This window comes from Cuculus canorus, chromosome 1 (assembly GCF_017976375.1).
Source record: "Cuculus canorus isolate bCucCan1 chromosome 1, bCucCan1.pri, whole genome shotgun sequence".
NCBI classification, from domain to species: domain Eukaryota; kingdom Metazoa; phylum Chordata; class Aves; order Cuculiformes; family Cuculidae; genus Cuculus; species Cuculus canorus.
The window spans coordinates 7,037,819-7,051,241 of record NC_071401.1 but is presented as its reverse complement, the minus strand read 5'-3'; the positions used below and the strand labels follow the sequence as shown (position 1 = coordinate 7,051,241).

The 13,423-nt window shown below is 36.0% G+C and overlaps 1 protein-coding gene across 5 annotated transcripts in view; it reads right to left on the bottom strand.

Annotated features, from left to right (window-relative positions):
* Positions 1–13,423, bottom strand: part of PARP4 (poly(ADP-ribose) polymerase family member 4) — a 48,630-nt gene that overhangs the window by 17,343 nt on the left and 17,864 nt on the right. For all 5 annotated transcript variants that reach the window (XM_054088305.1, XM_054088337.1, XM_054088322.1 and 2 more), the window contains 14 exons: positions 13,047–13,207; positions 12,095–12,232; positions 10,792–10,890; positions 9,985–10,168; positions 9,067–9,229; positions 8,415–8,539; positions 7,386–7,517; positions 7,078–7,164; positions 6,469–6,633; positions 5,591–5,637; positions 3,276–3,357; positions 2,713–2,850; positions 908–1,103; positions 599–669 (listed from right to left, as the gene is read on the bottom strand). In XM_054088305.1, coding sequence (XP_053944280.1) covers positions 599–669; positions 908–1,103; positions 2,713–2,850; positions 3,276–3,357; positions 5,591–5,637; positions 6,469–6,633; positions 7,078–7,164; positions 7,386–7,517; positions 8,415–8,539; positions 9,067–9,229; positions 9,985–10,168; positions 10,792–10,890; positions 12,095–12,232; positions 13,047–13,207 — 1,788 coding nt within the window. The remainder of the gene's footprint in view (positions 1–598; positions 670–907; positions 1,104–2,712; positions 2,851–3,275; positions 3,358–5,590; positions 5,638–6,468; positions 6,634–7,077; positions 7,165–7,385; positions 7,518–8,414; positions 8,540–9,066; positions 9,230–9,984; positions 10,169–10,791; positions 10,891–12,094; positions 12,233–13,046; positions 13,208–13,423) is intronic.

Sequence of the window (13,423 nt, the reverse complement as noted above, 5' to 3'; positions counted from 1 at the left end):
TTGACTGCCATTTACATCTCACCATTCCATTTTCAAGACATCCATTATATTGGTATCTAACGCGTTATGCCAGCATCAAGCTTTACTTAAAGATGAGAAGCCCATTTCTGGCACTGATAAGATACAGTACTAACCAAAACCTGTTGTCCTAAGTACATCTACATCTGATCTTTTAGTGTCAAAACCATTTTCCTTTGCATTGAAAGTCCTTTGGCCCAAGCACTGCCTTCATTTACAAATTGTAGATTCCAGAAGGAAGCCAATAATTTCCTTTCTTTCTGCTATGAGCAGGCAATGAGAGGTGTGAAACTCCAAAAGACAAACTTAAGGGGAAACACTGAAAAGTGTCCTTATACTGATAGCTACTCAGCTTCAAAGTAACAACCTAAACAATCACTTAAAACCAAACTAGAATTAATATTCAGATGTGGATGTGAGTGTTACTAGGGAAAACAGACTTCAAATAGACTAAAATACACATCAATCTTAGAAGCTGGCCTAAAGAAAAAGAGAAAATGTCGCATAACGGTGTTTTGCAATGATAAGCATCCCACACAAAGAAGTGTTCTTTAGAATGCAACCAAACTGATTTACTTACTGTAATAAACTCCTTCAGCAATGCCAAATCATTTATGATGTTGATTGAAAAAGAAGAAAGTTCTGTGAAATCTGTGAATCGAGATTGATATTAAGAGCATTAAATTATTAAGCATGTAGCAACAATATGGAAACACAAGTTTAAGTTTCATGACTGGAAAATCAGAGTAGAAATATTCCATACTGCTACACATTCCTGGTTGGAGTTCAGAATATTGTGCTGGTTTTATAATAAAGACGTGCATAAAACTAAGCTATGACAAGAAGGTAAAAGGTGGCTTTCAGGTAAAGACGAAATAAAGAAACTCACTTGTGCCAAATTTGACTACAGTCACAGTTTGTTTGAAACAAAATAATTCCAAAACACGTAAAGCAATCTGCTTTGCTTGGTGTAAAGCTGAACCTGCCATGGAGTTCGAGCAATCTAATAAGATAATAATTTCACTGGACAGGTACTCTTCTTCAAATGTTGTGTCAAACTCTGGTTGGAATACAAGCATGCAAGCCTATAGAGAAAGAAACAAAATCATCAGCACAGTGGACAAATACTATTTCATTACAAGTGTACTCAAGAATCTTCATTTTTTATCATGGAATGAGAGTGGAATAAAGCCATATTTCAAAGTTTTAACAAATATGAGTTCTAACAAATGACTCTAATATGTCATTTACTCTTAATGCAAGAAAAGAGCAACATCCTGAGCCTTCATCTATATCCCAGGTCTTACATGAAAAACTGAAAAAGGAATTTTGTGGCTTCACATTCCTATCTGATTCACTCTTCTGCAAACAGCACTGGATTTTGTTCTACAAGCTAAAATAAAACTCGGCACTTGGCTGACAGGTTGGTAACACCAATGACTTTACATTTAATGTCTGCAGCATTTTATCTTATTTAAAAAAAAATAAAAAGGAGCTGAAAATAACGAAAAGTACCAGGAACTTCACAAAAAAATGTGGGAGAATGAAACAGCTTCTAATAACCTGGAATCACATATTTTAAATATGATTTTAAATAAACTCAGCAAGGAGTTACTGTGGGTGAAGGTAAAAGAACCATAAAAGTTTTCGGTTGGAAAAGACCTTTAAGGTCATTGAGTCCAACCATCAGTCCAGCCCTACTAAGTCCACCACTAGACCATGTGCCCAAGTAGGACATCAACCCATCTTTTAAACATCTCCAGCAGTGGCGACTCAACCACCTTCCCAGGGCAGCCTGTGCCACTGCTTGACAACCCTTTCAGTAAAGAAATTCCTCCTAATATCCAATTTAAATCTCCCTTGGTGCATCTTGAGGTCATTTCCCCTTGTCCTGTCACTAGCAGCCAGAGAGAAAAAACCAACCCCCACCTCGCTAAGAAGTTCAAATGATCCTTGCTTTCCTACCTAATCTTTTATTAATATTTCTCAGTGGCAATAATGAGCTCTTCTGTGACACAGCCACAGCTGGACTCTGTTTCTGGGTGATCCAGGGTGCTAGAAGTGCCAGCTAGGTTTCTTTCATGTATTAGTGAAACAGAAAAGATTGAAATGCTTTTGAGAATAATCACTGCAGCAGTAATAACTACAACAGAATGCAAAATTTTATAGGAAGGTCAGTTGCCTTAAAATAAAACCCTGACAGATACTATAAATATTTATGCGTAAGTTGTAAATACAGCCCACAAATTTAACTGTTTAAAATATTACTTATTTTTAATTATTACTGCAATCGCAGGACTCCGAAGCTACCTAGTTTCATCCCCAGCCATGACTTATTTTTTTGCTTCCACTGCTGCAAATGCAACATCTGCATCAAACACTGTAGTCACAACTCTACGAAATACAAACAGCAGCACAACAGTTAGAAGACAGTGGTTTAACAGAAACGATTGGACACTGTTGAAACATTTACTCTTTTACAAGGGAAAGGATAAAACAAAAGCAGCAAGATTCTATGCATCTCAAAAACCCCTCATTTCTGGAGAACATTCAGCTTAATAACAGATCAAACAGCGTGCTACCCATGGTGTGAGATTCTTTTTCATCTTTTACACATCAAAACTAAACTGTGTCTGTTTATTATGTTTTAGCCTATTCAGTATTACCCCGTGAACAGTACAAGTTATGCAATACCTCACTCATTTTGTTGGGATGCTTCTCTACCCACATTCGAGGTAGGTAGACTTCAGAAATCCAGATATCTACGACAAAGCCACTAATGCCCAAGGAGCTGTTCTCCACAGTCTTGATCACAGCCTTGCACTCTGTTTTCTAGATGAAGAGAAAATCACGCATTTAAATATTTCCTTTATAACAATACAGTGAATATTATTTACTTTGTGAGAACAGGGAATGACAACAACAGATTTAACAGGGGTAGTCCCAAAGCTGTTTTTCCAAAAGGTTATAGAAAGTTTACAAGGTACAGCTTCTATTTACATTCTTTAAAATATCATTCATTTTCTTGAATGTATTTTTAAATAAGATGACAAACAAAGCAGAAAGCTTTGTTTTCAAGCTTTCAAGCACCATAGAGATTTTCATCTGAGAGAAATGGAGGACCAAGCTCTTTGCAGAATGAACAGCGCACAAAGACAGACAGGTGTAGCACAAGTGTTTTCTAGGATAAAAGTTCCATTTTAAACATGCAGCAGAAGTGCCAAGGCAGAGATATCATTACAGTCAAATTAATTTACCTTTATTTTTAGTGTGTGTGTCCAGCTATGTATGCGCTCAATAGCAGATGGCATCTCAATAGACATATCCAGAGAAAATCCACTAAACAAAGAGAAAAGGAAAAAACCCACCACCTCAATGGTACTCCAGGGAAGATGATGTTTAATCTGCATACCATGACTTCTCCATAAGTAGGAACTACGTTTCCTGTTCTAGCTCTTTGGATAAAAGCAGAGAATACTGAACTAACTAGTTCCCGTCCCTAGGATATCCAAAGAATAACCACAATGATTCACTATAGGTATTCAGTTTAAAATGCTAGAAAGGATCAAGAGGTCATTTGACAGGATCTCCTCTGTAACATATTACATAACATTTCAGCCAATTAGCTCTTCATTTCATCTAATGTTCTATTTTCTGAAGTAAAACTTTGTATCAGACAGCCAAACCGGATTTCAGAGAAGGCAAGTTCATCATTTGCCCTGGCTAACTGTTCCACACCTCACTGCTAAAGCTGCACGTCTTTTTTTCTTATTCAGCTTTCATTTCCAGTGTTTGCTTCTCAGTTTATTTCTACAATTACATTAACAAGCAATTTGTTAGCTGCAATGATACATAAAAGACACAAGATACCACACAACATCACGGAATCCCTTCCCAGTTTCCAGACAGAGCCTGTGTGGTCTCGAGGCTGGGAGTATTTTTTTGTTGTTGGTTTTGATGCTGGGTTTTGGTTTTTTAATGTTTTGGTTTGTATTTTTGGAGGTTTTTTTGAGGTCTTCAGATTGGCATTTTGGTATTTTCAGTCAGATTTGCCTGACAAAGCGTAACAATATTCTGTCTTCACTACTTCTTGGTTTGTATATTTTGTGACTGTATTAAGCTATTTTTTGCCACAATATCCCGACAGTTTTTCATCCACTCCCTGGCTGAGCAATAAGCTCTGGGTTATTGGTAGAGGCTGTATTCCAGGATGTAATCACCCTAGATGTAGATGAGTAGGACTGCAATCATTTCATCTATGTGTAGCCTTGCTTTTGTCAGTCTTACAGCATTTTTATTACATATTTATTATATTACATATTTATGGGCCCATTTTAATAAATATTCTTGACTATACTGAGTCCTAACCTCTATTATTATTAATGTACCATGAAACTGTGTATCCTCTGCATATCATATGAGCAATTATTTTCTATTTACAGTAGATCTCCATTAGCTTAAGATGCTTGTGGATAAAACATGTGATAAAACATGCACAGCCCCAAAGGATCTGCAGAGAGAACCAGCCTGCAGCCAGAAAAACATATTATATTATTAATACAGTATTAATAAGTTTGCAGCTAACTTGGATATCTTTGTGCAACTCCCTCCAGAATCTCAAGCTGGAAAGTGCAAGATAGACATACCTGATCTCCACCTTCACACAGTAACTGTTCTTAAGAGTTTCCTGATTTTATTCATATTTTCTAGTTGGATTTTCCCTTAACATTAAAAATTAAATTGCATTATCATTTGAAATACTTTTTCTACTACTGGATGTGTGGTGTATGAATTTGTTAATTTATTTCTGACATACGACAGAAATGGCATCAAATCTGTAGCCGGTCACTACACGTTTTCTACTAACCAGTAGTAATAGTACTGAATAAAAAAAGTCAGTAATAGGAAACACTATTTCAAGACTAAATATAACTTTAGAAAATTATAAGAGATGTGGTTTCATATCTGCTTTGTAGACAGAACAGAGAAGAAATTAGGACTTGCTCATGAAAAGCACTTTTTATGGTTTTTAGCATGGAAATATGAATAGCATTAAATTTGGACACATTTACTAATACTACTACATGTACTGCTTGTTATTCTGGTTCAGAACAGCCTTATGCACAATGTTACTGGGAATAAATTTTAACACTCACTTTCCAAGCAGCCTGACTTTACTGGCAACATCAGTATCAGAGAATTCAGAATTTTTATTTAAAATGCAAATATGAAGACAGGCTAAAATATTAAGTGCAGTAATATTGAAAAAAATGAAGATCATGGTCTCATCAAGTTTTGTGACTTGAAAATTTATACATAATCCTTAATAGCAGAAATGTTTCCGAAATGAAAGGGAGAATTTAGTGAAGGAAAGTGTAATAATTTAGAGTTGTTCCCCCATGATATTACCTAGGGAAAACAATAGTTTAGAGTGAAAGGTGAAAATGAACTAGTTTAATGCAGCTTACCATCAAATAATCCATATACGTTAAAAAACAATATTTAATTTTTTAAATTTAAATAATTTAAATTACTGATGAAGAATGTAACAATATTAATGAAAGAAACTTACTTTTTCAGTGTCTCTGCTTGTTTAACACAAACCTTTTTTACTGTATCCTATGAAGAAAAAAAATGTTTATCTGTACCAGTTAGGAAATATTCCTATATTGTTCCTGACATTTCTATTGCCCTGGAGCACCTTTCTCTTGTTATAATCATGAAGTTGGTATTGTGTGGAACCCTCTTTACTTCATTTAGTTACACAACTCTGTAATCTGAGCATCATAGCTGCTAAAATTGTGAAGAATGTGTGCATGTTTCTCTCAAAAGGACACAGTAAGCTTCAGAACTTGGTATAACACTACTCTGAAGCAGAAGGCATGATCATTTAGGAGTCAGGCATACAGTGCAGCTGTACGATTGGGACTGGGACCACAAGGACCATCTCTGGCTCTTTGCCAGTATTTAAACATAGAGAGGACCTCTGCTCCCACCTGAAGAATTCAGGAGCCATCAAGTGCACCCAAAGAAGCAGAGAGGCAACCTTGCCTCTGAAGCAGAGAAGGATAGCAGAGTATTCAGCAGATGCTTAGCTGCTGTTTCATGATGGACATACTACAAAGCCAAAGGAAGAACAGCAGCACAGAAACAGCAGATAACTCAAAATGAGAGCTCTAACATGTACCAACTCAAGCCAACTTTCCAAGTCCTGCAGGAGCAAATACATCCTGAGAGATACAGGCTTTCTACCAAGCACAGCATTCCTAGGCTTGTGTTCATGGTGCTCTGTGACAGGAATGATTACAATCATCTTCCAATAAAAAAAGGAATGAAAAGTTAGAAAAATCATAAACTTACTGAAGCCTCTTGTGTAACTACAATCCCCTAGGCACACAACTTTTGCTTCAAAACAAGAAGATGCTGGTTTAAGATTGTCTTTTAACAAACCTGAGTGTTTTCATTTAATGCTTTGTCCTGTTGCCATGGTGACAAGGAAGCAGGCAGATGAAAAGTGATAGAACCATGCTGGAAACTCAGTTCAGTGATATAGGTGATTTTGATCACAACTGTAGAATTTGGAGGCAAGTTTCCAACACTTATTACAAAAATATCCTAAAACAAACAAAACAAGACACAAACTAGGTTCAATTACATCATTAAACTCTACGTTTTCCAAACCAATAGGTGTTTAGGCACACTGAAACCAAATGCTAACACAGAAACTACTATTTGGTTTTGGTGAACCGTAAAGAAAAATGGGACTATGATATGAAATGTCAAGCTTTCAGTAATTCCTTAATCCCTGGCAAAACCCGATCAATAGCATCTGAATAAATAACTCTTTTACAACAAGAAGGAAAGAGAAATAGTTGTTTTATGTAAGACACAGCACATATTTAAAGAAACAATAGTTGTTTTTAAAAATGATCAAATGTACAGCCCAAATAAGTTGTAGTAAAAAGGAACTTCCCAACAAAGACATGATTAGGCAAAGAATCTGTAATTGGACAACAGCAACATTTTCAAGTAGGTACTAAATCATGACATTCCACATACCGGCGCATCCTGGTCCATTAGATATGCTCCATCACCCTGACTGATAGCTTTCTGATATTCCCTGTGTGCTTGTTTCTTTTCTTTAACCTACGAAAGATTGTTCCAAAACAAGTAATTTCATCTCTATAGACAAAAAATTTAAACAATGTTCTCTTAAATGACAAGACTACCTTGAAATCCAGTTAAGTGGTATCAGAAGAGGACGTGAGAGAAAACAAAATTAGTGTTGCACATCTTTATAACTTCTTAAGTGCTTTCACATCCTGAGACTGAAGGAGCTACATAAAAAGCAAAGTACAACATTTTACCTCTCCAAGGACGTGTTTTCCATTGATAAAAGCTTCAAATCCACAAACAGCAGCTTTATCATCCAAAGGAAAGACATATTTCGCTTCAATTGGTTGAGTGTTGTGATTGGTGTAGGTCTGAAACATTGCTATCTGAAATTAATGGGTTTTGCGTCACCATAATGTTCAAATGTGATTACAACATGGGTACTTTAAGTGTAACAGTGTAACTACTTCGCACCACAAAACAAAATAGGTTTGCCCAAACAGGAACTTCTCTTTGAGCCTTAGAAATGAAGGGGTAACATTCATCAGTGCTTGACAAACAGGTATCTCCAGAAAGATGCAAGGAACTGTAGAACTTATTATCTCTAAATCATTAATCAAATCTCTTCCAGAAGAAGAGTAAACCATGACCTTCTAAAGGTTATCTGAGAGGTGGAGCTGCCAAGCTATTGCCTACAAAAGAAGTCACCACTGCAGTATGGCTATAATAGTTTCAAGCCAGGGAGGTCTAAACAAGAAGGAAGAGGCATCTTCCACAAAATAATTTGTCTGGTTTTATGATATACTAAAAGGGATGCTTGGAAAAGACATATTATTTCTATATACATAGTATCTATTTTCAAATGCAGAATTTCTGTCTCTGAGGTGGCAGATTGCACCTGACTTTGTCCTCACATCTGCTCTTCTGTTTACATCCTACTCTCCTTTGCTGCCATTCTTATGATAGCCATCCTTGTTATCAGATCATTTCTGGTTTATGCTCTGTACCTTCACCCTACAGACTGTTTTCTGCTTCGATGGACTTGCCCATAGAGCAGATGCCACTCTACAGCAGTGTATTCCATAGGAAATGAGACAAAAAACCAAGCAAAACCAAAACAAAAAAACACAATGCTTCCTTGACAACCATCCCTCTCATGAGAACAGTTGTTCAAAGGAATCAGACTGGTCAGAGATCAGTTGTGTCAGAACAGACCGTTTAAGAAACGGATTAATTTTTCAGGGCTGAGTTATGGAAAAGGACAGTAATTAGCATACTCTTACCTGTGCTACAAAGTCTATTATCCTCCCCTTGATATAAACACCTTCCAGAGGGACAGGATTTCCCAATCTGTCCTGAAGACCAGTTTTGACATGATTTGAAAGATCTGCATCTGGTAATGCAAAGCCTAAACAAAGAGTGTACAAGAGATTAAAGAGATATTTTTTTAAACATACATTCAGGAAAGATGACTGAAACTCATTCTGTATCAATGGTCTTTATTTATGCAATTCACAACACAGAACTAATACTTGGTTTCTATCATGACTACCTGACTCGTATTGCTGATCCACAGACTGTCTGTCTAAGGGATCATAAGCTCATGATAGTTCTTTTAAGTCTTACAAGGTCTTTGTTTAGAAGCTTATATTTGAATTATTTAAAGACCATCTGATGATTCATGCAAAAGTGCTTCCTGTGTTTCTCTTGAAGCAGCCATGGCAGGCTGCTGTTGGTAAGGAAGCCTACAGGAAATTTGTTAAACAGATGTTGTGCAGATGCCACGTGGTAATAACCAATTTGTTAACATCTGCAAATCAACTACAAATTATTTTTTATTATGTTATCTTTATACAAGTACTCTAAAAAGGGTTCTGACAAGGATTTAGGAAACTCTGGAAGCAAATCAATATACAAAGAGAAAATGTTACTTACTCTCATGCTGTAAATGACATTGTGACTCTGGCTCATTGTTTTCTTCCTCCAGTTCCACATCAGTTGCAGACTGAAATGGTTTTATTTGATCTTCAGCAAGGCAAAACTTAACGATGTATCTAATTTTAACCTGACAGGTTTTATACACAACAAATTCATCATCCTGTTAGAAAGAAAGAAAGTTATTTTACAATAAAACCAAAGCTGTAGATAATATCTGAAACAATGAAAACTGATTAAGAGGTGAACCTAAATGATACATCATTCTTGAAAATGGTAAGAATTTGACAGCTCTTATTTTCACTCCCCAAATCCCTCTGTGTAAGTAGCATTTGCATCTCTTATCTTCTTACTTTGTATTATCCACACTACTTGTACTTCCTCTTCTCCATAATGTGCAATCATTCCTCTAATAACTAAGAATATAAGAGGTAAAAAAATGGTGGCTATCTAGAGAGCAACTGTATCTGTCAGTGCACTACAAAAGCCCACACCCCTGCCTTACAATACCAACCTATAAGGACAGGCATTTTTATCAGCTGGATTAATTTACAGAACAATGAACCTTCCATGGTTGTAATTTCTTATTCCATACAAAGTAGAATTTCACTTCCATATAAAAGTTTCACAGACCAGATATGTATACAATGATACTGTCATAATAAAATATAGTATTCACATCTTCCTTGTAAGTATTCTTTTCTTACGAGAATTCTTTACAAATTACAATTTAGAGGCTTAGAAGTTCTAGATGCACTTCACAGGCTGCAACACAGACAAAAGTGATTTTATGCATTACTGTCCAGTGATCAGCGTTTGAACTGAAAGGCAGGTTACATTCATTCTATTATCTAGCAGTAGTATAATAAATCCAAAACTTGGTGTCTTTTCAAGTGTCCAGTACTGTGGGATCAGTACCTCAAAGTCTGAAGAGACGAGTGCTGTTTTACGGACTCCATGCACACTGTCATATCCTGATGGTGCATTATTTAATGAATAATCTCGCTCATATAAATCTAAGCAGGATCCAAGTGCCACATCACAAACAGCCAGGAACCGGGTTCCATCTGTTTCACTGGGTGAAGAATACTTAATACTGGTGCTACGTGTAAAGAAAGGTCATACACGTTTTATTAAAATTTATATTAATATAAACATCAAACTAGTTGAAGGATACACAAGTACTTCTGAAAAGATGGATAACAATAAACTTTTTAATTAAATTACTTTAAAAGTATTAAGTATTATTAAATCATAAAATGGTTTGCATTGGAAGGGACCTTAAAGATCATCCAGTTCCAACCCCCTGCCACAGGCAGGGACACCTCCCACCAGACCAGGCTGCCCAAGGTCCCATCCAACCTGGCCTTGAACACCTCCAGGGATGGGGGAGCCACAACTTCCCTGGGCAACCTGTGCCAGAGCCTCACCACCCTCATTGCGAAGAATTTCGTCCCAGTGTCCGGTCTAAATCTTTCCCCTTCCAATTTAAAGCCATCCCCCCTCGTCCTGTCACTCCATGCCCTTGTAAAAAGTCTCTCTTCAGCTTTCTTGTAGCCCCCTTCAGGTATTGAAGGCCACTCTAAGGTCTCCCTGAAGTCTCTTCTTCTCCAGGCTGAAAAACCCCAACTCTCTCAGCCCATTCTCATAGCAGAGGACATCTATTTAGTTCAAAAATTAAAAAGAACAAATGATGAAGTGAAGAGGTATTGCTGTTATTCAGACCTAATAGAATTGCTGAAGTAAATGCCGCTGCCCAGATTTCCAATGTCAGTTCTTTTCAGACCATGATCTTCAACAACCACTTTTGGCATTAATAGTCCTCTAGGGAAAAAGAAAGTCACACAATGAATGAAGTACAAAATACTTTCGCATACATTAAAAGCATGTGGGCTAATGCACATTGTGCAATTATGAACCACAGAGGATTAAATCAAAATACACTTTACAGAAACCATCCATAGACACTCAAGGAAAATAAAGCCTATTTATAAAAATAAGAAATCTCAAAGTCGTATTAATCGCCAAGACACTGATCAGATAAACAATATAGACTGAGCTTTTCTTTATTTAGCAGAAAAATAATGCGTTTTCCAGATTCACTTCCGAAGACTCAAAATAATATGTTGGTTATTAGATGAGTAGTTCTCCATCTCTAGCATCTGTGCTGAATGCAATTTCAAAAAACTGTATGAAAATTTTCTGTCTAAGAAAAGGGTAGCATGAGTTTTAAAGGTAGAATGCTGGGAACTAGATACTTGGAAACATTTGCAATGTTTGATTTGCAAACCTATTAAGTGCAGAGATGCCATTCTTGGACTGTTTATGAAATTTCGACTACAAATTCATGCCCACAGAAAACATTTTATATGCAAAGAAGGTAAAAAGACATAATATTTAAATAAGTTTGGCAGCTTTCTATCTTACAATTAAAATCTGCAGCATGAGAAAAACAGAATGCTAATGTGACTTTTGAGGTATTTTCATTCTTATGGTGTTATATATCCGATATGTATTTTAAAATGTCCTTAAATTTTCAGTGGCTGATGGTCACTGCATACATGCTGAGCGAATACATGGAATTCAGTCACAGAATGAGGTATTCTGTTATTCCAGGAAATTATTATAATCTAAAAATATGCCAAATAAAGTAGTCATAGGGAAATAATGTAAAGAAGCAGAAGGAGTACATTGTCAATGCAATTCTCTCCTAAAACAGGATAAATTTTCCACAGAGCCATTATTCTCCTTCTCTCTTCATTTTGTCACCTTTCACCCTCACTGTCATATACAACTAGTTGCATCTCAAGTCCAATCTACCTGGCGAGTAATTAAATTTATCATTATAAAAGACAGATTTTCTTTCCAGAGATCTGTAGGAATACATGGGTGTTCATATAAATATTAACAGGAAAAATTCAGTTAAACATAATGCAAAAGAGCTTCACTAAAAAAAAAGAGTGAAAATATATTCACAAATATATTTAAGCCTGATACAATGTCACAAAAAAGGGAATTAAGTTTTCACCTGGAAAGAATTCCCATGAAGTTGCGTGCAGATGATGCGTGGAATAAGGACTGAATGTTACCAAGACTGCTCAGAAATTCTTCTGCTTCAGTTATTCTGCCAACCTCATACACTTGTAAAATTCTCACTTCACAGTCACTGCAAGATATATGAAACGATCTTTCAGGTGTCATGACTCAGAAAGTGCTTTTAAGATCAATACACTGCTAAAAATGAAAGTTGTATTCCAAATCTCAAAGTAACATTTTTTTTTCATTAGCAATTTGTGCAGCCATTATTAAAAAAAAACATTCCACAAGAGAACAATCATCAGAGATGTTAAAAACTAAATGATAAAAACTAAATTTTTAAATGTTATTAATCGAAGTGTACCCAGTTAGAAGCCAATGTCAAGAACTTTAAATAGAGTTGTAGGCAAATCTGCAAAACAACTTCCAAAACCCATGTCGTTTACACACAACTGAAAGCTAACTAGAAGGGGGCGGCAAGTTCTGTACATAATCAAGAGGTAACTGGGTATTCCCTCCCACTCCATCAAGTTTATTCACATAAAAAATAATTATTTGTCTCACTCAGCTGAACTAACTTTCCAGTTATTTTATAAAACGCCTGGAAATAAATCCTGAGAAGCAGAGTAAGCAAGTCTAGACCCCATCTATCATATTTTAATAGCTTGCATAAATAGACAACTCTTCACAATTAAAAAAAAAAAACAACCAACCAACCAAACAAAAATCAAACAAAAACCCACCCTACCAAAGTTGACAATATTATAATTTTCAGGGCTTTTTTCAATCTACATTTTGTTCTAGTATAGGTTATGGTAAGTATGACAGCTCCACAATCCCATTGGGGCAATCAACACTGCACAGTAACAGAACCTGATAACTCAGTCCTCCTTAGTGTCATTTTGAATTTTACTGGAATCACTGCATAACTATTAAATACTCACTTGTAATTGTTTTTTAACACTTCTTGTTCCACATTGAGAAATTCATTACTCCTTGAGTCAACGGGTTTAATCTTGCACCTCAGAGCCCGGTATTTGGCCAAAGATGATGGGTTTGGGCAAGCCATATTTATTTCACTTATGTTAAGCATGTCTCTGATTAGCTAGAAAATAGGCCAGATATTTATGAATACTTGTTACATTTTAACAAAGGAAACATGCAAACCAGACTGAAATATGTAAAGTTACAGCCTAGAAACAATGAAATAGAATACTCAAAAGAACATTTCCACTTGTTGCTAAGTCTATCTAAGAAGAGTTAACAGCTGTAGAACTCCATGGAAACAATTTAGAAGAACAAGGTATATGAAAAATAAGTG